This window comes from Lutra lutra, chromosome 8 (genome assembly GCF_902655055.1).
Source record: "Lutra lutra chromosome 8, mLutLut1.2, whole genome shotgun sequence".
NCBI classification, from domain to species: Eukaryota; Metazoa; Chordata; class Mammalia; order Carnivora; family Mustelidae; genus Lutra; species Lutra lutra.
In genome coordinates, this window is record NC_062285.1 from 35,255,875 (window position 1) to 35,283,573 (window position 27,699).

The following is a 27,699-nucleotide window of genomic DNA, read 5'->3' on the forward strand; positions in this document are numbered from 1 at the left end:
AAAAGATTATATACAAATATATACAAAAAGATTTATATAATATCAAGTATGTAGCAAAATGATCAAGTTTAGCAAATCTAAGCAAAAGTGTTCATTGTTCTCTTCCAACTTTTCCTAGGTTTGAAAATTTTCAGAGCAGGAAGTGAAGGGAGTGGGGACCACGGGGTCAGGAGGGAGCATCTGGGGGAAGTGGTTCCCCTGGCGTCACAGACCCATCTCTGAGTCAGGCATCTGGGAAACAAGTGCCTGAGTTTTGTTTCACAGTACATCATTAGTTTCTGATGTAGTGTTCAGTGATTCATTATTTCCGTATAACACCCAATGCTCATTATAACACGTGTGGTGACTAACATAACACAACAACAAAAATAATAATAATACAAATAACAAAAAAACCTAAAGTTGAAAATACCTTACTTTTATTTAAAATGTTAACTTAGAAAAATTAAGATAATACGGACAAAATCTATATATTACCTGTCACACTACCAACAAAAGATGATTCACATTTGCCTCTTTTCTTTGCCTGAGGCTAACTTTAAATATAAGTAGTGCACGCGTCTTAACCTCTGTGGCCCAGCCACAGGCATGTGCCTTTGCTCTGGGACAGGCCCTAGTCCCCATGTCGCAGCAGAAGCAGCAGCTTCTCTCAGCACACCACAGATGCATCATGATTTCTCTCCTCAAGTCGATGCCTCTGCTGAGTTGGTACCTGCCCTCCTCTGCCAGAGGCCAGTCAGGGATTGCCCCCACTCCCTTTACTTTTTATAGCAGCCGCAGGTGCAGATGTTAAGTGCTACTCCTTAGGTCATGGTTACATAGTTCCTATGGAATGATTCACATGCAGTTTGGGGAACTCATCCATCTTCTGTTCATTTAGCTGATTTGTTCTAATAATGAGATTCATCCTCTCACTCTGGTTTGTGGGAGAGATGAGTCAGTCTGAGGCAGACATATGTGCCTGAGATATTTTTGGCTATTATCAGTTATTTATGCCCTTTCACTGGGCATAATCAAGAAATGGTCCCCACCCCCATCCAGGATTTCTGGGGGGCCCACTAGAAACCCACCTGGCCCACATTGCCGGGAGAGAGCCTTTTGGAAGAGAACATTAGGTTTGCTTTGTATCTTTGTCTCTGTGTGCCCAGCAACGGGAATTCCCCATCACCGGTGCCCCACCCCCCGACTGGGCTGAAAGAAGTCGTCTGAATTTCCACAGGCAAATGGGTTACTGAAGGAGAAATGGCATCTGTAACCATACATTTATACAGCTTTAGTTTATTCTGTACAAGGGAGAGTGAAGAGAGAAGAGAAGTTTAGGGCATAGTGAGGATGAAGCTGTCTTCTCAGTAGAAAAGTGAACCCAATCCTTTACTCAAAACCAGGGTTCTCAGAGACTCTGCTGCTAGGATCTGTATCCCCAGGTCCCTCACTTACGCAGTCCTGTGTGACATTGTGAAAAATAATCACGTTTTAGTCTTTAGTCTTGCCTGTTTGTTTTAAACTTCTAACTGATTTTGCTCCATTTCTGTGTTCTATTTTTAATTTTTTAATTGTTATTATTACTATTCTGTTTTGTTTTCCGTTGCCATCCCCTTAAAAGTCGATTTATGTACCACTCGCCTTGGCATTCAGGAGATCCTATGCATCAAAGGTAGTATCTCATGCCCATGGCTGGTCATTGTTGCATGCGTGTCTGTGATTAACCACCCAGAGCTGCGCCCAGCCCTGGCCCTCCGGCCACATCCTCACTAACTGTTCACACATGCATGGAGCAGTAGCCAACACTGGCAGCAGAACTTTCTTTAGCTGTGTCATGGCAGAGGAAGGGGAGACACCCTTCTCTTGACTGGCTGGAGTGCATGTGGTCATTTCACTCCAGGGCTGCCCCTTGGGGACTGGGCACCGCAGGGTTGGGGAGTTTGAGAGCCCTCAGCTCCATGAACTGCAAGGGGAAGTGCTTAGGGCACTAGAACACCACAATGTTCCTTGAGGACTTAGCTGCTTAGTTGGCCCTCCACTGTCCTTGAGCTCTTAAAATAAAGATTAGTAGACTACACTCCTGAGTTGAATTTGGAAGTCTCTTTTAAAGTCTATCAAAGTCTCTCTCTTTTTTTTTCCTCGGAGGAAATGAAGATGTTAGGAATAGAGGCAAACCCCTCACCATTTGCCTTTTGGTGGTTGCTCAGTGTTAACACAAGGCATATGACCCTGCCTTGCGCTCTCAGTGCCCACATTTGCAGGTGGAGTTGCTTAGGCGGTTGTGTCCGTGAATTGGCCCTGGGTTTGGCCTGTTGCCTCCTGAGGGCTCATTAGCAGGGGCTGAAACTGCCCTGCCAGACCACCTCCTCCCTCCTCTCAGCAGCCAACTGCTGCCCCTGGGCAGACCCTGGGGGCGGTCCCAGTTCACCTCCGGATATCCCTTCTTCAGACCACATTAGTTAGCTTGGGGTGCACTCAGACTTAAAAATAGAAGCATCCCCTTTTTCTCTACTTTAGATGTTACTTTCTAGAGAACCTTATAAATATCACTCATCTGAAGGAATTGGCATTTGATGCTAAACAAGAAAATAAAAGGATCCTGATTTTTCTTTTTCCTTTCCCTGAATGCCTTCGAGAAGCAGGAGGCTTGTGGGAACTAATTATATTTTTACCCCCAGAAAGTCTTAAAAAGAGCAGACATCCTTCCATTTGAAATAGGTTATCTCTGTGATAAAGGAGCATATGACCCTCGGTCCCTTTAACTTCCTAGTAGTCGGTCCCCACTGAGCTTCCTGCCCCTGCCACAGCGGGGAGGTATCTCATTTGTGGTGCTTTAGCTATACCCTGTAGCAGTTAGGGCTCCAGCAAGGACAAGCGTCAGTGAAGCCTCTGGCCGAGCTGCAGCCCGGGAGTCTGCCCATGGGCACTCTGCTGAAAGGCAGCTCCGACCAAGGGGAAGTGCTCTCCATGCCCAGGCCTGCTGCACGTGACTGAGGAAATCTCTCTCATTCTCTCCAGCCAAGAACTTACACAGAGGAGGAACTGAACGCCAAGCTGACCCGGCGTGTGCAGAAGGCAGCTCGGAGACAGGCCAAGCAAGAGGAGCTGAAGCGGCTACACCGAGCCCAGGTAAGATCACTAGAGGGGCCACAGCTCCTGAGTGGGAAAGAGCCTTCTCTCCAACATGCTTGTCCTTGTCCATGACTCGGGAGGGTAAAGAGGACAGAGCAGAGGTAGACGGGGTGTCCCTGATATCTGAGAGGACAGCCCCAATGTGTCAGGCCACAAGCCTCTGGCTTGATGAAACTACAGAAGCCTTGTTTTTATGGAGTTCTTGGTAGAAAAGGAAGAGCCGGGCTTTGAGTTTCTTCCTAAATTCCTTGTTCTAGTGTCATCCTTGTGAAGTCAACTAGTTCAGTTGTGAGGATTGTCCTTGAGAGGCCATCTATGACCTGTCAGCCTCTACTGGGCCTGGGATTTCTAGGTCAGAGCTGTCCTCCAGGCCTCAGCCTCTGTCTTCAGGCCTCACAGAACCTAGACCATTCCAGGTTTTCTTTCTGAAACAAAAAATAGTTTCTTTTATAAAGTATTAAAGAGTATTACAGGGGCGCCTGGGTGGCTCAGTGGGTTAAGCCTCTGCCTTCAGCTCAGGTCATGATCTCAGGGTCCTGGAATGGAGCCCCGCATCAGGCTCTCTGCTCAGCAGGGAGTCTGCTTCCTCCTCTCTCTGCCTGCCTCTCTGCCTACTTATGATCTCTGTCTGTCAAATAAATAAATAAAATCTTAAAAAAAAAAATAGAGTATTACAATAAGGTTTTGTAATGAGTTTGTGTATATATAGTTGTACTCATATTAGTACACTAATCGAAAGCTATAAACAATGAAAAACATTAACAGCAAACCCAAATACCAAGGTATTTCTCTGAATTTTCATGTTTAGCAAGCATCAGAAGCCACCAGTCTTTTAGTCCTTTTCTTGAACATTATTCTGTATCCACATTCTCTGCACTGATTGGATCCCTGGATTTTATTTCATTTTCTGTGTGCCATTTTCCAGATATATGTCATGGGCTGCTGCTTTGGGGGTTGAATGTCCTTCTAGTATCCATGATTAGTCCCCCCCATAGCACAGGGAAATTTCTCACTGTATGCTTCCACACAGATTCTAGCACACTGCTCCATTCTGGATTTTTCTTTTAATCTTCTAGATTTTTTTTAACCTTTTTTTTTTACTTTTTTTTTTTTTTAAGATTTTATTTATTTGACAGAGAGATCACAAGCAGGCAGAGAGGCAGGCAGAGAGAGAGGAGGAAGCAGGCTCCCTGCTGAGCAGAGAGCCCGATGCGGGGCTCGATCCCAGGACTCTGAGATCATGACCTGAGCCGAAGGCAGCGGCTTAACCCACTGAGCCACCCAGGCGCCCCGACTTTTTTTTTTTTTTTAATCTTTTTAATCTTGCAGTGTGCTCTAGGAACCCCTACTAGTGCTTTAGCAACCTCACCGTTGGCAGCACTTAGGATGCAGTATCTCAGTCCCTGCTGCAGGGGCTGACATCACCTCCAGGGTCTGAGCCGCCTGCCGAGACATGGACACCGCACGCTGTGTGCTTACTAACAACAGGCCCTGGGGGATTCAACGCAGGGGTCTTCCCTCCCCACTTCGGGCTTAATGCCTGTGGACCAAAGCCTTTCCAGCTTTCAGACCTAATTTGTTTTTCTCCCTGTTTGTGTTTGTACAGTTTAGTTGTCCTCCTGAAAGCTAGGAGATGAGAGAAAGTGGGGCGCTCACACTGTTCCGTTTTCCCGTAGATTATCCAGCGGCAGCTGGAGCAGGTGGAGGAGAAGCAGAGGCAGCTGGAGGAAAGAGGGGTTGCCGTGGAGAAGGCTCTCCGTGGTGAAGCAGGTATTGTCTGGGTCTCCTTTGTGAGGGGGTTTGTTCATAAAGGAAAGGCCCTGCCCCCACCCACCCATGGTAGGCTACTCTTTTGTCACCTCATGTAGAATTCAGCTGGGTTCAGCAGGGTTCTCTGGGGCCCTTCATCACTGAGACTGAGGCTTCCTATTAAGCAAAAGAAAAGGAAAGCCTCTCCGTTTGGGACTGCCCCAAGGCCTGGACTTGTTCTTCCGCCCTCTTGGAGGGTTTGCTGTTTATCTGTAGAACCAACTCTCAGTCTGCTTCACATGTTGATGGCAAGCACTGGGCCTCCTCCTCTCTTCTTCCTCCTTTCCCCCTCCCTGCCTTCGTTTCCTCTAGAAGAAAAGAGCTGGGTATGAGGGACGCTGTACCACAAGGAGCCATCACAGAACTGCGCGAGTGGGTCCCCAAGCCGGCTTCCCATGCCACCTCCTGTGTTTAGCTTTGTGGGCTCCCTCTCCCACTCAGACTGCACAGAGAATGGGAGGACACATGCCCCGCAGAGCCCTCACCACCTCCTCCAGTGTGAACCCAGGCTCTGTATCTCCCAGAGGCTGGTCACTCGGAGCAAGGGACAGGCTCAGGGGATGGTGGTGAGTCAGCACAAGGTAGACACGGGAATGGCTGCGAGGGCCATACACTCAGTGGCTGCCGTGCCCAGGGAAGAGCTGCGAATGTAGTGCAATCACCCACACTGTTCTTCCAAGAAGCCTGTGAGGTGCGTTCAGCACAGTGGGGCCCACAGGAAGCAAGAAGTACCTGAGTCATCCCTGGTCCCAAGGGCCAGGAAGGTTCAGGACCTTCAAACCACTGGGCTAACCCCAACTACAGGCCCAACTCAGGCACGGAGTGACTAATCTCTGCTTTCCCAAGAGTGCGTGAGTCTTGGTCCAACCTCTGGATGGGGAAACCTCCCTGTCTTTGTAGAAAGCACAGGCCTCCAGGGTCAGCAATCAATTTTTGAGGCTGGAGGTAAAGAAAGGAGGTGACCTGACTTTGCAGTAACCCCTTATCCCTTAACCTAGCATGGCAGAGGGACAGGGCACTACGTCTCCTGGCAGGCAGGCTCTCTGTAAACTTAAGAACCAGTAGGAGGCAGCCAGGAATGGCCCCAGTTGCTGCCCCATCTCGGATCTTACTGAGCTGACCTCACAGGAAGTGCCAGATGTCCAGATGAATGCATAGGGTTCTGTGGATGGGTGGGAGCGAAGGTTCAGGCATAGAAGAAGATCTTTCCGGGCCCTTCAAGGCCTAGGTATTGCAGCTGAACAGTTGACTCAGTGATAACCTTCAGGTGAAGAAATGGCATGGGGAGAAAGATGAGGATGTGATGTTCTTGGTTTTGTGCCTTACCTGATGCCAGAGTTACTGCTTGAAGCCTGGGCTACCAAATGAGATGCAAAAAGTTGAACCACTGAGCAGCCTGTAAGCCAGAAGCCTGGGATGTGTGACTGTGAGGCAAGCGCTGGCCCATGTTGATGAGTGGAGATTCGGGTTCACCTCAGAGGGTCTTCAGGCTTCCAAATGAAGCTGTGATGTCCCCCACCATCCCTGTTTTGGCTCCCTGCCCCGCATGCACTTCCTTGGCCTCCTGAGTTAAGCCTCACTACCCAGAGGGAGTTAGCCTAAGCCCAGCAGGGATGCCCTCCCCAACTGTTATAGGACTCACAGGGCCCTATCCTCGTGGCTTTCTCTTCTTGCAGATGTCAGGAGGGAGCCTTCTTATCCTTCCCCACAGATTACTTCTGTGAAATGGAAAATGAGGGATAGATCTTCCAACACGTAGTCAGAGTAACTCAGTAGGCTTGTGTACCTCCATTTCATTATTAGTCCGCCATTTCATTCAAGTCCTCAAGGAAAACAGCCTGTGCTGCCTCTTCACGGGGTTCTGAGGTTCAGATGGGCCGCCCCAGGGCTGATGATTTCCGCAAAGCACTTGTGTACTTGTTGGAGGCTGTGCAGTTCGAGACTGTGGCATTGCTTCAGTTTCTCTAGAACAGGCCATGTTACTTGCCATAAAAATAAACAACCAGGATTTCATTTAAGTCAGTGGTTTTCCAACTTGTTTCAAATTGTGAGCTTAAGTTTAAATCAAAAAGAACCACTCTGGAATGTTGATGAGCACTAATTTGGAAACACAGGTTAGAGTAGAGAACTGCATGTGATAATAGGCCTCAGCCTCTGGTCCATCCCCTGGGCCGTCTAGAGAACATCCTGACACAGGGAGTTGCCGGAAATGGCAACAGTGTTTGAACAGTTCACTCGGAGATCTCAGGATACGTTTGGTTTAAGTCGCCTCCATCCCAGAAGCCGAAGGTGGGAGCAGTAGGCATTGTTTACACAGTTGACTGACTACTAAATCGAGCAGCAGTTCATATTCCTTATAAAGAGTAGATCTAGAGAAAGGCTCCCAAGCGTGCAGTAAACCCAAATGCCAGCTCTGCTGTGCTATCACAGCCTGGATGTTACCCTCCTCCAGGACCGCAATGTGACAGGAGCTGCTCCGACAGGCTGGGTTTCCCTGCACGATGGCTCCCCAGGGTGCTGCCCCGTACAGCTGTTTGCTCCTTGCAAGCCAGAACTTAAGCAAATACATACAATAGCCTCTTCCCTAACACATTTTCAGGGAGTACAGATCCTTGCACGTGCAGGGCAGAAGAAACTTGGTCCTGAGAGCCTCAGAAAAGTGAGTTCCCCTGATAGCACAGATGGACGTGTTGATGGTCTTCAGTGGGTTAACGTCGTCATATCAGACTTCTGAATGTGATGTGTCTTATGTAAGAATTAAAGGAGTTCAATGTATTTGCAAGTCAGGTAGTTGGGAGACCACTGGAATAGCACTCAAAGAGCCCGAGGGTCTCGCAGAACAGTTTGAAAACCACTATAGTAGTCCAAATTCTTCTAAGCAAAGCTATATCAAAACACCTTCATCCATTGCTTCTCAGCATTTTGGCTAAGATCAAGGGTAGTATCTGTTCTTATCAGTTTAATATCTGATACGTCCTCTATCCGAGGACAATATATTAAATGGGTTTTTGGAGCAGGGAGATGGAATAGGAGCTTGCTCCGTCCATTCCACTCATTGACCTGGTATTGCCGTATTTCCAGGAATGGTGCACCCCCTCAGGGGTAAAAAAACAAAACAAACAAAAAAAAACACCTTCATCCAAATACAGATTTGCCCTGTTTTTAAAGACAGACTTTGGTGGCTCCATTAAATTTCCCCATGAGGCATTTGGGAAATTCTCAGGATATAGCAGCTCCTACCATAAGAATGTATTTCCAGACATACTTTTTTCCTTTTCTTATTCTAAGTACCTCCCTTGTAAGACTTGCCTCTTGTCAGTAGTCCCAGAACAGTCCCAGTGGCCCTGTTCCTACTTGGCCAAGATCATCTTTGAGGCTGAACTGTGACCACTGGCTGTCCTTTCTCTCCTGCTTCTGCATTCCGTTCCTCTTGTTAGTCTGGTTGCTCCTAGCTGAGTCCTTAAGGAGATAATCTCAGCTGAGCATGGCAGTTTGAAGTCTCCAGCCATGCTGGCTGGCCCCTTTCCTGAGGGTACACAGTTGACTGAGCCTGCCATCCTGCCTCGCTCAAGGCGCCCCAGCTTCCGTAGCTCTCTGAGGGGCCAGGCTGTTAGCCAGGCTGCCCTTCCAGATGAGAGATCTGATGCGGACCTGCCATCCATTGAGAGATTACTCTCAATCTGTCTAAGGCTCATGTGTATCTGGACCATAATGGTTAGGTTCAGAGCCTACAAGCCTAGGGCAGTGGGGATTTCTGGGCTGGAGTACCAGAGAAGCCCTTTTTGTTTCTGGAACCATGTTGCAAGTTTTATCTACTGCATCAGCCTTGAGCACAAGTTGAAAAACCATTCCAGGATTACATTCTACTTTGTGGTATGGCCATTCTTAAAGGGGGAATCCCTCAGATGGAACAAAAAGCTGTCAGAATCAGCATGCAGACTGAGAGATCTGGAGGCAGAGGGTAACGAGGTGCAGCTGCCTTTTGTTGTACTCTGCATTTGCTTATGACTCTGGGAGGATGAGGACTGCCCAACCAAGCCCAGCCCCTAAGCAGTGCCCAGGCTCTGCATCTCGAGCATGTGAAGAAGGCAACCTCCTTGCTGAACAGCTGCGTGGAGCTGAAAGGCAAGGAGGGCCTGAGGCCGGCAGACCTCCAAGAGCCTTAGGGCAAATAGTGACTTCTGCTTTTAAAGAGAAGCTGGCTGAAGTTGGGGCCTAACCTCAAAAGAAACAGGATCTCCTTCATCTCAAACCTGTCCAATAAAAGCGGTTCCACAAGGAGTTTGACAGCTGAGCTGTGGGGTCACTGGTGAATTCTTGGGGGAGCTCTGACTGCTTTTAAACCTAAGGCTTGGTGACCTTGCAGAGCTTTCCTACAGTGTTCACATCTTGCCTTCAGCCCCTCAGCCTGGGGCTGCTAATACTCGAAAGTAGTAAGTAGCCCCTGATGTGCCCTTGAATTTTTAAAAAGTCTTCATTAGATACAGTTGACTTCCAGCAGGCCAGGACTTCCAGCAAAGCCAAGGCCTTCTGTCCTGTCCTAACTGCTCAGAGGTACGGACAGCAGCCACGTGGTTAATTGGTGGTTAACTGTATCACCTATGGGTTTAGCGAGCTCTCCCTTCCACCACCAGAGAGTTTACAGCCGCAGCGCGCGCGCGCGCGCGCGTGTGTGTGTGTGTGTGTGTGTGTGTAGTGCACTGCCAGAGAGATGCATGCTTTCCAGCTGTCTCTCCTCGCCCTCTTGCTGCATCTCTGTGTTTTCTATGCCTCATGTCATTGATTGCTTTGGGTCTGGGGGCACAAGAGGGTTATCTGATCCAATAACTCTCTCTTCACCAATTCCTTGTTGTAGACTATTGGGGAGAGTCTTATTACAGTGACCTCATCGACTTGCATCTGGGTGGTATGTATAGCGGCGTCTGTTGCTGGCACTAACCCTGCTGACCCCCCTTCCCACCCGCGGTCCCCGGTCCCTGCTCACAAACAACAAGAAGAAATCAACCCGATAACCAACTGGCAAAAGCAGAGGCCCTTTTCCAGCTCATACTAGAGCAGCATGCTGGATCCTCCGCATTGTCCAGAGGGAGATTTGAGAGTGCCTTTGCTTCCCCACAGTATTTTAGTTTTTTATCATGGAAGTTCACCTGCCCTTACCCATCTGTGTCTCATCTGCATCCCGGTCCCTCTGATACTGTTTAGTCATCTGACAGTAACACACATGCACACGCACTCACATGCACTCATTCTGGTTCTCCCTCTCTCTCTGTCTGCACCCTGCCCCCACCGAAACATGGCCTCTGCCCTGATCTCATTCTCATTCCTTATAACTTGTAGACATCACATCCAGTAGGACTCTCCCTGCCACTCATAACTCAGAAGCCAAACATGTAGAGAATTCAGCCTCACCCATTTTCATGAGGGTGTGTTCATGTTTCCCCTAAAAGATCCAAGTGTGTGGGAAACGTGTCAGTTGTGATTTCTGCCCAAATTCACTGAACTTGAGGCTGTGTTGACAGATGGCTATAATAATGTCCCTCCCTCCTTGCTGTGTCATGGAACTTATTTGCTGTTCTTTTCAGTGAACATATGAAAAGTCTAAGGCAGTGGTTCTCAAAGTGTGGGCTCTGGGCCAGCAGCATCAGCAACATTACTTGGTAGCTTACTAGAAAGGCAAATTCCCCAGCCCTACCCCAGATCTTCTGAATCAGAAACTCTAGAGGTGAGGCCTGGTTCTCTGTGTTTTAACAGACCTTCCAGGTGATTTTCATGCCCCCTAAATCAGGAGAACCACTACCTTAAAGGAATTCACGATTTTTGAAGTCTTGGCTGTACAGAGCTCACCACTTGTTTTTGATGAGCGTGGTAATGAATCCATGAGTCTCATTTCTAGACTTTGGGCAGTTTTGTCAAGAGGAGAGCCATGCCGCTGCTCCTAAGGTTAGCCAGGGGAGCTGCGGGCTCCTGGGATGGGCGGTCCGACCTCTTCACCTCCCCTTACAGGCTCCTTGCCTAGAAGTGGTCTTAAAACAGAAGAACCAGCAAAGATTATTCTCTGCCATTTTTTGCCATAATCCCATCCTTTTAAGAGTCACTTTGTGGTCCATTCATTTACAAACAAAGGGCCTAATTCTGTGATCCCTACTGTATGACAGTGCCATATTCTTAGAGAACCTCAAGCACTAAGGGGACAGTCTCTTGGCCTCAGGTGGGTTGGGTTGCTCATCTCTGCTCTCTGTTTTCCATCCCCCGGGTGCCACAGATTCCCACCCCTCTGCAAACCCCATCAGTGCCCAGGGCTTCTGGTGTGTTCAGAGACTTCATACTCGTGGCCACTGATGTTGTAAAAGGGCCACTGCTTGTGTTCCACTTAACAAATCCTGTTTCCTGTCTAATAGCCTTGACTCCCTTTCCCATCTCCTCCTAACATGCCCTGGGGTTGGGGGGCAGTGTTTATGTCAATCCTAAAGGAATCTCCAGTGTCTGAAAGAGAGTCTCATTAATTCAGAATCTCCTGGAAAGAAATGTCAAAACCCATTTATTTACAATTATATTCACCTTCCCTCCAGCTCAAGATCCTGTTGCCACACTGATCACCTCATGTGCCTAAAGTTTTGTTTTCTTTACCCCATGCTTGAAGGAGGAAATGTACTTGGCTGTTTTCAGTTCTCTGTCCTTGCCTTGATAGCTTCTAGCCTCTCAGGTTTATAATTCCAACAGATTTCAGGGGAAAAGGAAATAAGTAGAAAAAAGAAACCCTGGGGTATCTTCTGAGTTATAAAATACGCCACCATCAAATGCGTTCTAGCTCCTGCTACTCGGTTCTCATCAACTCAGTACTTCCTCTTTTGCCAGCTCAGTATGATTTCAGTGTTAAATTTAGACTTCTCTGTGGTTCCACTCACCACACAGAGGCTGTTACTATCCAGCCAATGAAGCAGGAAAGAACCATCCATTCTGAAGGTAGTCCTTTATACCCCAGGCACAGATCAAGGACCCTCTGGCCCCTGTTCCTGCCCAACTCCAAGAGGAAAACAGATGCCAGAATTAGGTCCCTTTTTGGTTTCTGCTGATGCTTCATTCTTAAAATACTTGGTAATATTCATTGTTGGGGGGATGGAGGGTTGCCCTTTTGAAATCTGGTGCCTGAATTGTAGAGCCTGGTTGCTTCTCTCCTCTTACATCCCCACATGCCCACAGAGCAACCCCATTGCTGGACCCAGCACCAATCTTAGTTCTCAAGTTGGATGAGACAAAGCTCCAGGCAGTGTCCAGGTGTTGAAAATTCCATACCCTGACCAGAGGAGTCCAGACTCCTGATCCCTGCCCCACATTCTGCCCAGTAAACTCTATCGCTTTAGTAGGATCTTTCAGTGGCTCTCAGCTAACTATTTTAAGGTTCCAGACCTGTATTAAAAGTCTTTTGGGAGCACGTGGGTGGCTCAGTCAGTCCAACTCCTGATTTCAGCTTAGGTCATGATCTCAGGGTCATGAGGTCAAGCCCCACATTGGGCTCTATGCTAGGCCTAGAGCCTGCTTAAGCTTCTCCCCCTTGCCCTCTGCCCTTTCCTACCCTTGCATGCATGTGCACTCTCTCTTTTCCAAAAGAACAAAAAAAGTCACTTTTTGAGCCACAGAGTATAGAAAATAAAGATATCTTCTTCACATAATTGAATCTTGTGATTTCAAAAGACACCATTAGAAAAACACATAGTGAACCCTGGACCAGAGAGGTGACCCCAAGTGACCTCACTCCCCTTCCCTATCTTCTCCAGACACTGAGCAGGCTCTCCCTAACTGGTCCACCCATCATGTTTTGTTGCACTAGGACAGATAGATGACTGGAAATCCTTAGATAAAAATGGTCTCTCTTCAAAAGAACTTTCAATTTAAAATATATACCTAATTTCTCATTTTTGAAGATTTCCCCACCTGTATGTGTCAAAGGGAAATTGAAAGAACAGGAACGGTTTAGAAATGTAACAGAAAGGCCTGAAGAGTGGTCTTTCATTGTTGCTGGTGAGAAGCACAGGGAGGCCTAGCCCAGGCCTGCTCACTTCCCTCCCTTCCTGTTTTATTTGCTTTCCTTAATTTGATGTTGGTACATTTTTTTATTTGTCTGTTTGGTCTGCTCATTATTAGCCTTGCTCTGTTTTTGCTTAGGAACTTTAAAATTCTTAAGATTTCAAATCCAGCATTTTAGCGTGTGTGTGTGTGTGTGTGTGTGTGTGTGTGTGTGTTTGTAAGTGTACATATTAGATCTCCATCCTTACCTGTTTTTTTCCTTTTCTTTGGTGGGGGGCTTCATTTATTCCCCAACCTAGAGATTCATTCTACACTGAGTTTTTATAACACAAAGCACATCTTAGCCCTGGCTATGTATTTAGACTGGGGCTACTAGACCAGAAGCCTTCCACCCTATTATGCTGCGTGCTTACCACTCAGCAGCATTGCAAACCAGCCAACTTGATTCCCTCTGGGTTTGGAATTGGCCGTGTCATCCTTGGCAGTGCAGAAGCTGCCTGCCTCAAATCAGGAGCATGGCATTGATACTGAGGAGTTAGAACAGGCAACCAAACATCTGGTCAATCTTACCTTGCTTCAGGCTACATAACCTCAACTACACAGAAAAGAAAATCAATGAAAGCCTCATTCCTTATACCTGAATCACCAAGAAATTCTCCCAGTCTTGGGCTTTCTACAAGTTTAATCTGGTAGATTGAGCTTGGACATGAAAGGTGATGCCCCTAATGTTCCTTACCAAAAGATAAAAAACATTCTGGTTGTGTCTGTAAGCATGAATTGTATAAAAAGTTACTGCTACAATGCTGGGGAAGCTATCCACAGATAGAGTGGCGTTACTGTCAAAAACCAGGCTGAGAAATGAGAGCCCCCACCCAGGCAAGATGACGGCCGCACAGCCTGGCCCACAGAGACAGGCCCAGGGCTACCATAGCAGGAAAATGGAACCACGAAATATGACCAAGAAATAAGCATTCCTGTGTCCTGTCCAGGACACCTTGGAGCTTGTTCACAGTCCAAAAGGAAGTGGAAAAGGATCTCTTCCTTTAGGTGGGATTTTCCAAAAAATGTAGCTGAAAGGAAGTAATCTAACCCAGAGCTACTTTATGGATTTTCATACATGAAAAAACTACAGTGTATCAAAAGGTGTTGGGATGGGGAGACTATTTTGAGTCTATGAGAGGATGATATTTCTATGGTGTTTGTGAGGTAATTGTTTGGAATTCTGCCTTTTCCTGTGAAAATGCAGTTGTAAGTGATGACTCAGCTTATAAAAAGCCCATTTTCCTCATAATATCTCCAGTGCACAGTACAAGGCTATGACGTTCTAGAATATAACCATGATCCCATGGGGAAATACAGCAGTCCAGGCTGGTACTTCTGGAATGTAGATTTCTCCCTATCCCATCTGTCTAGACCCTCATCCTGGTCTACCAGGTGCTGTCAGTAGAGACTCAAGCTTTAACCCTGGGGTGAGGGCTCCTTTGTCCAACAGTAGGAACTGGGAGCCTGTATGGTAGGAGGAGATAAGTATCTGGGTTGAGGCAGATGCCCACAGTTGTTCCTGAGCTCCAGAACAGACCTAAACATCCCCTTTATTTTTGTCCAGGAATCCTTGAGACTGACCCACCAACTTGCTCCCAGACCAGCCTTGGACCACATGAGAGACAGGGCCTAGAGTGAGGTGTCCCAGCAGGTCAGGGCCAAGTGATAGTATGGGGAACACCCCCAACCTAGGATTTAGGTCCTAGCTTCACCGCGTGCCCAGCAAGGTCACTTATCTCTCCGAGCCTCTGCAGAATAATGGAAGGAAAGGCTGATGCTGCCGCCTTCCCAGGCCTGGCCTTCTGAGTAGGGTCTACATGGGACTCCTCCATCTCCTGGTTGCCTCCAGAAGCTACCATATTTGTTAGCTTTGCCTCGAGCCTTTGTGGGCCATTCCAGAGGGCAGACAGACTCTTGGTTCAGAATGGGAGAGGAGGATGTGGGCTTTAGTCAGGCAGTGCCACATTTAACTGCTCGGAGCCTCAGAGCCCTCATTTGGAAATAGAGCTGGTACACCTGGCCAGGTAGCCACCTGGGAGCAGGTTAAGGCTCAGACGAAGTAACACTTGTGAGCATGTTTTGAAATGAAAGCAGGATTCATGTGTATCACATGCAGCACACTGACTCTACGTTGTGCTGTCAGTGGCCCTTCTCCGCTGCCCCCACGTCAAGATGAGTGGCACTAAAGAACTTGCCAAAAGGAAACCTGTGGCGTTCAGTTTGTGGCCAAGATAGAAGGTGGGGCAGGCAAGCTTGCAGCATCTCGAGGGCAGACAGAGCAGACTAGGATGAGAGTGTAGACCTGCTGGTGAGAGGCCTCCAACCAGGACCAGATTCTGGGTTTGCTCAGACGGTCTGACTTGAGTTCCAGGGAACACAGGGATACTTGGAGAAGTGATCACTATGGTACCCGTTGCAAAGACACAGAAACCTACTGCCCTGGCATCTTAAAATAATCATAACAAAAGTTTTAAAGACTTGTGTTTGCCACAAGCTTGACAACATCTTTGCTCTTAGAACTAGTGGACCAAATCGTCTATTTCTCACATCTCCAAAAAAGGCGAAGAAATTACACTCAAAATCAGCACCTCTGTGTTTCCCTGGCATGCTCATTTCAGATTCAAGTCCTGGTGGAACTCCTCGTTTAAATGATTTTTTCTCCTTGATTTCTTATTTTTAAAACAATATTTATTGGGTATTTTTTCTGATTATAAAAGTAGTATACATTACTACTTGGACTTTGGAGCACAGAGGAAAGTCTGGAGAAGAGAGTCCTAACCGTGCATCCTGTCTGCTCAGCCCAGCTCCTCTCAGAGAGGTGGCCCACTCCCATTCTGCGTTCTATTACTATGACAATGCCTTCTCTTTTTTTATACTTTTTTTAACACTTTCTTTCCTTGATGTCCCCTTTACTAATTTCATTTTCAAATTTCTGTTCTGAATATCCTGTTATCTCATATTGTCTTCTGTATTGGAATGGGTGTATGAGGATGTGGTCTACATAAAAGGAACTAAAAGTTACATTTTGTGATATCCAGAAAGTACATATGTGCAAGTACATGGGCTCCACTATGTTGGCTGTGCATCATGTCCCCATCCCTTGCTAACAGCTGTGGACACCATTCCAGCCCACACCAGTCTGTCTGCATAACGCCAGTACCAGGAAGCCGCAGACATTGTTCATCGCCATTGTCTTACTTATCCAGGTGTTCTGAGCGCCAGCATGGAGTCTACACTTTGAAACAAGGAAGGTTGGATATGGATCAGCCCTGAGCAGAGAAAGGAGCCCTTCTCCCCTCCCCTAGCGTATCAGCTGGTCACAGCCATGTTCGTTTAGAGCCCTGGATGTGATCAACATTGTAGACACACGTACACACCCACAAACAAGTCTCTGGCTTTAAAGTTTTACCCAACACCAGATTCACTGTGCACAAAGCACTATGAGGAAGGGTTAAAAAGAAAGGGAAAATGTGGTACCTGCGTTTGCAAAGCAGAAGGGCTCCTCGGCCAATAGGTTGTCTATTGGGCCTTCCTGATGACTGAAACAGAGCTATTTCTTAAATCCTGTTCCAATCCTAAAACCACCCCTGCTCCCTACAGTCCTGAGGCCGTTTCTCTGAGCCTGTGTCTCCTGTGTGCTCTGGTGGTTCTGTGATGGTCCCTTGCTGGGCTCCTCTCCCTCTGCCTCTCCCTGAGTAACTGTCAGGTCTCCCTCAGTCCTAGGCATGTCTCTCTGCGCCCTGTCTTCTCTCAGTTGCCCCGTCCATGACTCTTACCAGCATTGTTACTGTGAGTTTTCGATATGTCCTGTCAGCTCACCCCTTTGGTCTTCCAGTCCGAAGTGTGACAGCCTTCCCCCAGCTGTGCTATTGGAATCCTCTCTGGAGATTCTGGAGATGGAGGGGCAGAAGAAAAGGGGGTGGTTGGCTCTCCCTGGTACATGGTGGGGGGATATGATGTGGACCAGGGGAAGTCGCCTCTTTTGTGGATATGTTTCCCTCAATTTGTCCTGGCTCAGAATTCACAGCACTGTAGAGTCGGCCCTGGAAGCCCTCCCCAGATGAGGCGCTGCCTCCATAGACTCAGAGCTGCTTTCTGGGGGCCTGGTAATCCAGTGGTGGCAGACCCCTCCTCACCTGTTACACTTCTCCAAGGCCAGTTGTATGTGGAGCGCACGCGTCTATGGTGACATCGTAGAATGTTTCACACGGGTTTGGTTGGTGACATGAAATGATCACCTGCAAACCTGGGAGCAGTGTTGGGCACAGATTTAATCACGGACTCTTCCACAGAGGTAGGCTGACCAGTCCCAGGGGCTTTGGGCATTTTTGAGGAGGGAACCCAACACCCAAAACCCAAAGGCTACCATATGATGGTATCCCAATGTCACTACCCTCACAGTAAGGAACAGAGGAAGAAGGAGCAACCCACTCAACCCCAGAACCTCCCACCATTGCCAGGAAGCACGTGCATTCTTTTTTTAAGCCACACACCTGATGCCTGGGTCTGCCCTTGTTCAGTTTCCATGCTGAAAAAAGGACTTAATTCATTTGTAGACTTTGTTTCCCTTGTTTCTGCTTTTCCATTTCTTGTATTTTTTTTCTTTTCCTCCTATTGTTCCTTTCTCACTTCTTATGCTTTTTGTCCTCTGCTTGTTTTTTATTTCACCTTCTCCCTGTCCCTCTCCACTTCCAAACTCCTCTTCCTCCTCCTTTTCCTCCTCTTCCTTTTTGTCTTTCTTCGTCTCCTTCTCCTTCTTTTCCTTGTTTGGTCCTTTTTGAAGTTGAGCCCAGTGGCGGGACTCCACGGCGTAGACCTCTCTCCTTCTGCCCTTGCTGTGTCCAGGAAGGTAACGTAACTCCCCCAACCTCATCCCCACTGCCGCTCAGCGGTCATAGCAACACTAGCCAAACAGGGACCCAAAACCCAGCTATTTCTCTTTTTCTCTGACACTCAATAGCCTTGTTACAAAATTCCATGAGTATGTGGCAGTTTCTTACAAGGTACAGTATCCCTTTGACTGTCTTGGGGAGGACTGGGGTACAGAGGAAAACCAGAGAGCCTCCAGGTACTGGCCTTTCAGGCTACAGCTGAAGCATCCCATGACGTTGTGCCACCATTCATGGTGGAACTTCTCAGACTCAAATCGAGCAGATAGAGGGGACACACGGGTGAGGAACCCCCTACCTGTGTGGCAGAGATTTGTATCGGTAGAGTCGAGGAATACTGTCCTTACAAAGACTGGTCTACAAATACCCCCAAGTTCTTTTCCCAAAAACAACAAAAACAAACAAACAAAAAAAACCCCACTAAATGCAAACTTCTCTACCCTGTGTCTTGCTGAGTGTGTGTGTGTTTGTTTGTTTGTTTTTTTTTTTTTTTTTTTTAAGTTTGTCTGATTTAAAGTCTGTTGTGGTGATAAGATTGTTGTTGAAAAGGCATGTGGGAAGGGGAAAGGGGAGTGTGGTCATGACTAACCCTTGCTAACCTCTTAACCCTGCTCTTCATGGCGCTCACATTTGACTTTCACCCACCTCACCATATACCTTTGCTCATCAGCTGTGAACAGTCTCTACCATAGCTCATGAGCAGTGTTGAGATGTCTCCCAGTGGAATTTTTGTCCCTGCTCATGGGGAGGCGGGAAGGAGGGAGAGACTTCCCAGTGCATTCCCAGCTTGCCGCACTGGACAGCTTGCATGCCTCAGGGCTCCATCTTCCATGCCATGTGGGCACACTGTGCAGAGACGCTCAGAAAGGAATGCATGGAACTGAGCTGAGGGCTGCTCTAAAAGCCAAAGGACCAAGTCTATTGGGTCGGGTAAGGAGAACTTTTGTCCCCAGACACTCCAGCACTCCACAGAGGCAGGCTCAGCTGGTCAGGAGGGAGTTTCCGCCTTGCAGAGTAGGACTCAGGGACAGGCCTCCACCTTGGGAGCACAGCCGCATGTGTACCTGGGCTCTGTGCATACACTAACCCCCGCTTGTGTGAGTGCTATTCATTTCTGCCTCTCCAGAGTGTGGCCCCCATTGAAAGACTAACTAGCTTGGGCCTCCTGCGTGTCAAGCAAACAACACAGCAGAGAGTTGTCTTTGAACAGTGTGCAAGGAAGTCAGGTGGGAAGAATGTAGGAAAACAGTGAGTAAGGAGCTTGACAGAGGAGCGTTGTCCCATTTGAGGGTGTATTCCATGTGTTTCGGGGTCTGGTCTTTACCGGGATAGGACATCCATCCAAGTGAGTCATAAAATGGAAGGCACTTGGAAAGATCTCCCAGTCCAGTGCCTCTTAACCTGGGACCCACAGATGAACTTCAGGGAGCCCACGAACACCCTGAAGTTCTGTATATAATTGTTGGACATGTAGACATGTATTTTTCTAGGAAGAGTGTCCCTGGATTTCCCGAGATTCCCAGAATGCTTTGAAATCCAAAAATATTGAAGACCGCTGATAGAGTCTGTCTTTTGCTTTAGGCAGGACCACACTATTGCCATGAGCTTCTTTGTGCTCCAAGGAAAAGGAGTTTGTTCTCTCCTTGGGTGGTCTGATTCCTTGGAAAGTTCTTCCTACTGTTCTGCTGCCTTAGTTAAGCCCCACAGGGTCAGGCTGCCACTGATGGAGATAGAGTTTTCAGCTATGTGTTAGTGCAGAGCACTAGTCCCAGAAACTGCTGCTGACATTGGGTCAGAGCAGAGGGCACTGCCTGATTTCCTAGTGGGTGTTCTCTCTGCCCTTGGTGAGAAGCCTGACAGCCATCCTAGGAGGTACTACTGCATGTACCATGCAGGATTCCTCAGGGGAGCGTTTGTCAGGAAGCCCGATAAAGCCACAATTTGAGAAAAGCCATCTCCCTGACCGGGAACTAAAGAAACAGGCAGGCATCAGTACCAGTGGCCCAGACAGGGGCAGGAGCTGGGTCAGTGAGGGTACTTTCAAAGGAGGGGTAAGTGCAGTTTATAAACTTGCATTTGCCTGGTTCACGAGACTGGTTTTCTTAAAGCAGATCTAGTACCCAGCAAGTACCATACAGATAGGAAATGAGTGGGGAAAAAGGGGAAAGAAAGGGCAAAGCACTTCAGACCTACCAAGAGCAATCCATTGAGCAGGAGGGGTCCAGACAGGCTGTAATCAGGTTTCTGAGGGGGTATGGGCTGGGCCTGGGAAGGAGAGGTGGAGAGCACAGACTCTGTTAGACTCTGGGGCACCGCGCCCCCCTTCCATGGCTGTAGGCAAACTTTGGACCTGGCTTGGGAGTGTTCCGGCAGCATCCTGCTCGGCTCTCTTTGCACATTTGCCCCTGTGTGATGACTCCTGCCGGCCGGGGAAGACGGCAGACACTTGCTGCACCTGACGCACCCTCTCTCTTGGCAGGCATGGGCAAGAAAGATGACCCCAAGCTGATGCAGGAGTGGTTCAAGTTGGTGCAAGAGAAAAATGCCATGGTGCGCTACGAGTCAGAGCTGATGATCTTGTGAGTAGCCTTTGAGTGGGGACCCAGTCAAGGGGGGCAATCAGCTCAGCCCCTGTCACAGCAGGAGCGCAGCTTCTTCCTAATTTAGAGGATGAGGAGATGTGGCCCCCAAGTCACCGTGCTTCTCTCCCTCTCTCCTCTCCTCCTCCCCCCTCCCGCCCCCCACCCTTCCCCAATGCCAGTGCCCGGGAGCTGGAACTGGAAGACCGGCAGAGCCGACTGCAGCAGGAACTACGGGAGCGGATGGCGATAGAAGGTAAGCGGGGAGCAGGGCTGGGGGCCACCGGGGAAAGCTGGGTGTGGGCCTGCTGCCTCCTGGCCCTAGAGACCTAATGTCTTTGGCCACTGCCCAGATCACCTGAAAACTGAAGAGGAGTTGTCAGAGGAGAAGAAGATCTTGAACGAGATGCTGGAGGTGGTGGAACAGAGAGATGCCCTTGTGGCCCTGCTCGAGGAGCAGCGACTCCGGGAAAAAGAAGAGGACAAGGACCTGGAGGCCGTCATGCTGTCCAAGGGCTTCAGCCTGAACTGGTCCTGAGCTCCAGCTGTGTTCCGGCTGGCTGGTCTGTGGCATCCACCTGACCCAGGCTGGGTTCTTCCAAACCACCCAGATGGAAGATCTCTCAGAAGGCCTGGCACCTCCTGGGAGTTTACATGCAAATGTCTATGTGCCTCTTGAAAAGTGGGTCAAGGTCTATGCTCTGGGGAACCCCAGGTGAAGATGATTATCTCAGGTGGCTCAGCCTCCTTGGAAGGGGCCCACCCTGACTCCCTGCTCCAGAGAGAGAGAGGAATATTTGACACATGAAGTGGGAATAAAGAAAACCTGCCCGCTCCCCAGGGCTCCACGGTGGCTGGTGCTCCTTCTACAAGAGAAGACAAGAGAAGGAATCTGCTTCCTGTCTGTCAAAACCACAGCCACCAGAGTGCACCTCCACGGAGTGGAGGGGGCGGCAATCTTCTTCATGCTTCCTGAAGCACCACCAAAGAAATGAAGAGGACACCCCGGTCGGGGGGACAAGATGGGAAGCAAGCCTGGGGAGGGGGACAGTGGCCCACAGGTGAGCACCTACCCCAGCATCACAGGGGAAGCTGGAGATGGGCTGGCTCCCGAATTCATGTTGCAAGTAAGGAGGACCCAGGAGGGGTCTGCTTCCTGACCCCTGCACCGCACACTGGACCCCTCATGGCCAGATGCCCCAGGCCTCTCTCTGGCTTTGACCTGAGGCCTGTGGACTGCTGCATTCTGCTTTGAATTCACAACAATTTTCACACTGGAAAATACTGACTTTGGGGGACAGGATGAGGCCCTGCATTTCTAGCCCCCAGTTGATAGACAGGCGTCGTTACCGTTCAGCGCCTCACGTTGGGGTAGGAGATTATCTTTTTCCCTGACATTTTTCCTGTGTTTGCACATTGAGATGAAGCTGTCAGCCTAGCAAGACGCTCAGCCGCTTCGGACCCTTTTTGTCAATTAACTTATTTTTTTAATACTTGAAAAGAAGTAACTTCATTTTTATATCTTTACTAGAAACACTGATCACTTGGCACCCGGTGTGGGAGTGACGGGTGTGTCTGTCACGTCCTCCTACATGGTCCCATCCCGACCTGACTGAACACTGTCCCAGCTGTCTATTTATTAGCCTTCTTCAGAGTGTCACTGACCCAGTTGGCATCAGGGAGCAGCTGAGACCCCTACGTGGGTTCTTGCTCCTAGCTCTCCTGTCCCCTCCTGTACTGGGTGTCCGCCCCTCCTCCTTCACCTAGCCCACCCTCACTGTGGTACCAAACTTCGTGTCTGCACCACTCATTTGTCTAAGGGTACATTTCAGCACTGTTTGGAGGCCAGGCCAAAGGGCACAGATGCCACTCGCCTCTTCCTGTTGACCCTGGCTCTGAAGAACCCATTTTTTTTCTCCGTTTTAGTGCCAGGGTTTCACCTCCCCTCAGCACATTTATTATGAAAGGTGAGCCCTTTTCGAGGCTGGCAGTGTGTGCCGGGACATTGTAATCCATCTGTCTTCTGAGAATTCCCTCAGCCCAGCCTCATAGACAACCAGACAGAGATGCAGATGTTGGAATTGAGGTTGGTCTCTCACAGTTGACTCCACCCCAAACCTCCTGTGTAACCCTATCTTCATGGAAGGCCAGGGATAATGAACACCACGGAACTGGCTCCTTGAGTCAAACTGCTCATTTCTCATAGTTGAGCCGGAGACCGACATCGTCCAGCTAGCTTACAGAGCCACAGTGGGGAAGACCTGGTGACTGATAGGTAGTCAGCCCAGGGAGGGTTCCTGCCCAGGCGGGGCCAGTCCGGAAGGGGCCTTTGGCAGACTTCTGGTGGAGAGGGGCTGGTGGAGGGCAAAGAGCGGCCCGGCAGCTCTTCAGGGCAGCCTAGATCAGGTGTCTGCACAAACCTTGGCACTTCCATGGGAGCCCCACCATGCCTCAACTTGAACCTTCATTCCTAGTACAAAGGAGCAGAGAACCTGTCTCACTCTTCACTTTGTCCAAAAGCTGCCATGGCTCTCCTGTGGAAATGCAGGAGGGGTGCTGCTAGCAACCGTCACAGCTCTGACTCCTTCGCTTCCTGTTTTCCGATGAGGTGGAGTGCCCGCGATTATTCTTATTCTTAACAAGGCAAGAGGAGGGTGTTCTAGATTCTCCCTTTAAACCTCAGCCTTCCAGTAAAATTGAACTTGAGACAGGACTTTCATCACCTGTGTGGCCTCGTCCCTAACCCTCTTCACCTCCTGAATGCCACTGGAACTAGACCAGCCCCCCCGGAGAGCCGCCTCCATCCCTTGAGGCTCTTGCAAACCCCAGAACAAGGCAGTGCTGTGCCAAGTGGCGGCTGCGGGATAGGGCCGCAGGGAGATGCTGTTAGTGGCCTCATATGGTGGGAACGCCACACGGGGCCGTGCGCCCCACTGCCGGCCGGGACAGTTAGCCTCTTAACACTCCTGCATTCCTGTGAAGCACACACAGTGACCTGTGATTACAGAAAAGGGACTGAAGACCTTCCAGAGAAGCTTCCAAAATCCACAAGCCTCCAACATGTGCCCTGGTTCTCCGCTCTCCACAGTGTTCCTTCCAGCTCTTGCAGCGCACCTTTCCTTTAAAGCTCCCGTTTTATAACCACTAGTTTGCAGTTTATTTTAGAATCCTGGTGACATGCTGCATGAAATGTTTTCCAACTCTGGAAACGCATGCAGCTCCAGGCAACTGTTCTTCCCCAGATTGAAGTCCCCTTAAAGGCAGTGGATGCAGGAAATGAAATGCCAGAGCTTGAGTGAGCCCAAACACGAGGCCGATACGATGGGCAACCAGCTCCCCATCACCAGAGGGAAGGCAGCAGGCATCTATCTCCATTCCTGAGTCTGCGGGCCTCCGCGTGGGGTTCTCGCCCTGTTTGAGTGATGTCTTTGGGCCTTTGCCCCCAGAAACCATCTTCAGTTGCCTTTGACCAGCAATGATAGGTTATTCTTTTTCATTTCAGAAGAGAAGAAATTTTTCAGTGGGGCAGGAGTTAGAGTTCAAAGGAAAACATTTGAAAGGTGGTAAGAACCAAGCTGCAAAGGGGAATGGGCCATTTTCTGCGCAATAAAAGTTTTTCAAAGAAATACAGAGTGTATTTCTTAAGTCATTTTACCAGACTTGGCCGTGAGCCGGGATATAGTTCCACGTTCCAGCACCTGCCTTTTGCAGGTAGATGGTGTCCACTCAAGTCATTTAGATGTCTGGCACATGTATGAGTGTGTGTACAAGCTTGTTTAAAGAACACAACTCCATAATATCCTGGCTCAGCCATCAACTGCTGTCATTTGAGAAAATGCATAAAACAACTTAGTGTGGTAGACGCTGTTCTTCAGAACCAGGCCCCAGTACCCTCTAAAAGAGAAGAAGCATGTTCTGTGAAAGCAAGAGTCTTCAAGTCGGCGTGGTCCTGTGCCCCTGGCAGCATTCCTTGCCAGTCCTGCTTCTATGCCACTCTGGCCTCTGTCCTTTGACACAGCTGACCAGGGAGCCCAGTGGCATGGGGTCAGCAGCCTCTGGGCCTTAATCATTTAGATGTGTCAGTGTCTATGAGGACATTCAGCATAGGGTCTTGGAGAGATGCTATCACCCTTTGGACTGGAATCATCCCCAAGAGATTAAAGGGAACAATCCTGGCCAGCTCTTCTCTCTTGGCTACAAGAAGCCTCTTGGGTTTGTCTCCAAATGGAGACACATTCCAGCTCTTCCCCTCCCTTGGTGTGGTGACTTTGTCATCGCCCAAACAGCTAATCCCAAAGGCACATGTCTCCCTCTGGCGCATCAGGGAGAGACAAAATGGCAATAAATGGGTGGAGGTGAGGGTTGTCCAGCCTGGAGCCAACTGCCATGGAAGCTGGTTCCCAGAGCCTTTCAGCTTTATTGCCAGTTATCTCTCTCTGACACAGACATGGACATCTCAGGCAGAAAAAAACAGAACTAGCTGTGCCATTTTATTTGATGAGCTGGCCAGACTGGCCCTCTTACGGAGACTCACCTCCTCCTGTTGGGTTACCTGCTCGGAAGATCCCCCCCGCCCTCAAGCATTGCTCAGTGAAGAGGGTAAGAAATAATCCTCTTAGCTGAGACATCAGCCCGGGGACCAGAGCTGCACCTCAGACGCTAAAACAAAGAGCCTGTTAAACCAGGTGCCCAGGGTCACACAGGCCTTTCATGGACACTCCCAGACGGATCTCCTGTCGCTGCCGATCTTCACCAGGTAGCATTTTGTGACAGTCCCACTCCTTGTGTTCCCCGCCCTGAGGTCTTCTTGCAGGTGGGGCTCAAACAGGGAGCCTGGAGTCCTGGCTTCTGTGGGTAGGCCCTGTGTGCCGGCTGCCTCTGCCTGGGAAGCCACCTGTTACCGAGACCTATGTGGAAGAGGAGACGGCGTCCCACAGTGCACGCACGATTCACACGCACATGCATATACACGAGCACCTTCCTTTTCATGGTCAGCATGGCCTTTCTGAGCCAGAGTGGACATCTGACTCTAAAGAAGGCTGGATTTAAGCCTTTGAACCCAGAAAGGACTAGCCTGGAGCATGGAAGACCTCGGTTGTATGGACCGGTCTCTGAAGTAGGCAGGTGGAGCAGTCCGCCAGACCCAGGGGAAGGGGCGTTTGGAGTCCCCAGTGCAGGTGTGGTGCTGCCTCACACAGCTTGTGAGATGAGAAGGAGGTTGCTGGTGTCTGTCCACACGTGAGAGAGTGGTAAGGAAAGGGAGTTAGACAAGATTAAGGTTAGCATTCAGACATGAGACTCGTTCCTATCTCTTCTCTGACTTCAGAGGAAGCCTGAGACTTATCATTTAACTGGCGGGTTCTCCCTCCTTGTTAACCAGCCCACAGGATCCTCGGGAGGGCAAAACATTGAAGGGTTTGAGATTCTTAAATTGGGGCCTTTGTAGATGGACAGACATCTTTCATGATAGTAACTAATGTTGAAGGAAGGCAGTCCCAGCTCCTCTAGGGGCTGTCTCCTTCCTACCCAAGTTCATCTCACATCTATCTGGTGAGCCAACAGAGTTGTGCGTTTATTTTTAATTACTTAGAATGCTGGGCTGAACCTTCTATTTGCTCTCAGGAACTTACCTTACACAGTACAGTTGCTATAGACAGGCAGTGTTCACAGAACCTTCAGCTGGGCCGCTGAGGGGTGCTCGCCTGAGGCTGGACAATGCTGAGCCTGAGTCAGCACTCAGTGCCTTATTGGGAACAAACCAGTACTCTCAGCTCAAGGGGACACCCTGCCTTTTCCCTCCTGCCTCCTACAGCCACCAGCCACCTCCACCTCCACCTTCATCTTAAGGTAGCTCCACCAAACCTGCTCTCCCCACAAGGGCTCCAGGGGACATGTCATGGGTCCCTGGTCTTCCAGAGTCATTATCAAGGATAAGGGATTCATCCAGGTAAAAGCTAGGTTATGTTTAGTGTTACAATGCTGATAGAGAGCCAGAAGAACAAGGGTTCATTCATAAACGACCAGAGGCAGCTGGCACACCAAGCAACGAGAAAGTAGTGTTTCTTAGCAAAAATACCCAAGTTTTGGCACTGTGGCCTTCAGGTTGTCTCCCCAAGAGCTTGAATGCCAGGTCTTACCTGTGGGAAAAAAACACAAAGCAGCACCTAGCAGCCAACAGTCCCCTTTCCCCAGCTGCATTTTATTTCACACTTTTTAAAAATCTTTTTAAAGAATTAAGTACCATTTTTAAAATGTAACCAGGGCCAGACTTACTTGGTGCCATCCTCCCTATTGGGACAGAATACTATTTCTGGCCCTAGTAATTAATGTCTGAAGTCTTCATCACCGGTTAAGGTCACCTGTAAAATCTGGGTGGGGAAGGTCATGCCTGAGGCTGAAGGATGCTGGCCTTGGGTCAGCATTTGGTGCCTTATACCCATGGGAACAAACCAGCACTCAACTTGGGGGGATACCCTCTTTTCCCTGATGTCTCATCTACAGCCCAGGGGATCAGAGTTGGTAGAGCTTTAACTCACCCCAGAGTGAGTGTCTCTTCTGAGTGAATCATCCCCCCATGGCCTGGGCCCCTGTTCCTGGAAGATGCAGAGAGCAGCCCCAGGACCCTGCCAAGTTTTCCAGGACCCTGCCAAGTTTTCCTATGGGAAGATATTTGGAAGACGCATCAAGAAAAGACAAGTCTTCTGCAACACCGTGCCAGAGGAAAGTGGGGAGAGGAGTGTGCCCACTGAGCTGACTGCAGGGCTTGACGTCAATGTGTACACTGAGTTCAGGCCTCTATGTGTGAAGAGCCATGCCCACCCTGTTCATGAAGTTTAGAGTCTTGAGTGGGAAGGAACGAGGGAAGCAAGTGGTAACTTTTCTTCAGTTTGGTGTAGGGGAGTGCACATTTACCCTCCAGCTGTTTGCACTCCTGTGGCCAACAACCAAAATAAAGTCCGTCATTATTTTTTTCTTTTGTGTGGAAGAGGATCATTTCTTCCCTCCTTGAGGTGCCCCCCTCCCAACCTGTCCTTTGGCAGGGCTCCTGTCTATGGGGGTGGGGTGGAGGGAGGGCCGCGAGCTGTGTTGCTGCTTGTTACTCCTGTCTCCTCCCACTCATCCCCACCCTCCACCCCACCCCACCCCGCTCCAGTCTTTCTACCTGCCCCCCACAACTCTGTTTGGATTGGAAAAAAAACAGCTAGGAGAATATTCCTGCCTCTCTTTCCCTTGATCTTACT

General features: G+C 49.1%; 1 protein-coding gene, 1 long non-coding RNA gene and 1 other non-coding gene across 27 annotated transcripts in view; 2 read left to right on the forward strand and 1 right to left on the reverse strand.

The window, feature by feature from the left end:
- Positions 1 to 24,084, forward strand: part of MICAL3 (microtubule associated monooxygenase, calponin and LIM domain containing 3) — a 214,573-nt gene extending 190,489 nt beyond the window's left edge. For 17 of the 25 annotated variants that reach the window (XM_047741596.1, XM_047741598.1, XM_047741595.1 and 14 more), the window contains 8 exons: positions 1,604 to 1,654; positions 3,001 to 3,111; positions 4,791 to 4,884; positions 9,779 to 9,829; positions 17,774 to 17,839; positions 20,359 to 20,458; positions 20,641 to 20,714; positions 20,812 to 24,084. In XM_047741596.1, coding sequence (XP_047597552.1) covers positions 1,604 to 1,654; positions 3,001 to 3,111; positions 4,791 to 4,884; positions 9,779 to 9,829; positions 17,774 to 17,839; positions 20,359 to 20,458; positions 20,641 to 20,714; positions 20,812 to 20,996 — 732 coding nt within the window. In that variant the 3' untranslated portion in view covers positions 20,997 to 24,084. The remainder of the gene's footprint in view (positions 1 to 1,603; positions 1,655 to 3,000; positions 3,112 to 4,790; positions 4,885 to 9,778; positions 9,830 to 17,773; positions 17,840 to 20,358; positions 20,459 to 20,640; positions 20,715 to 20,811) is intronic. The other 8 variants (XM_047741610.1, XM_047741613.1, XM_047741621.1 and 5 more) reach the window with 5 other exon arrangements.
- Positions 7,830 to 8,020, forward strand: LOC125108155 (U2 spliceosomal RNA). The gene has a single exon (XR_007129827.1). It is a non-coding gene; the product is annotated as a U2 spliceosomal RNA (small nuclear RNA).
- Positions 24,085 to 24,108: 24 nt separating the features above from the next.
- On the reverse strand, positions 24,109 to 27,398 carry LOC125107035 (uncharacterized). The gene is made up of 3 exons (XR_007129447.1): positions 27,388 to 27,398; positions 27,227 to 27,239; positions 24,109 to 24,938 (listed from the first exon to the last, which is right to left on the reverse strand). It is a non-coding gene; the product is annotated as an uncharacterized LOC125107035 (long non-coding RNA).
- Positions 27,399 to 27,699: the final 301 nt, after the last annotated feature.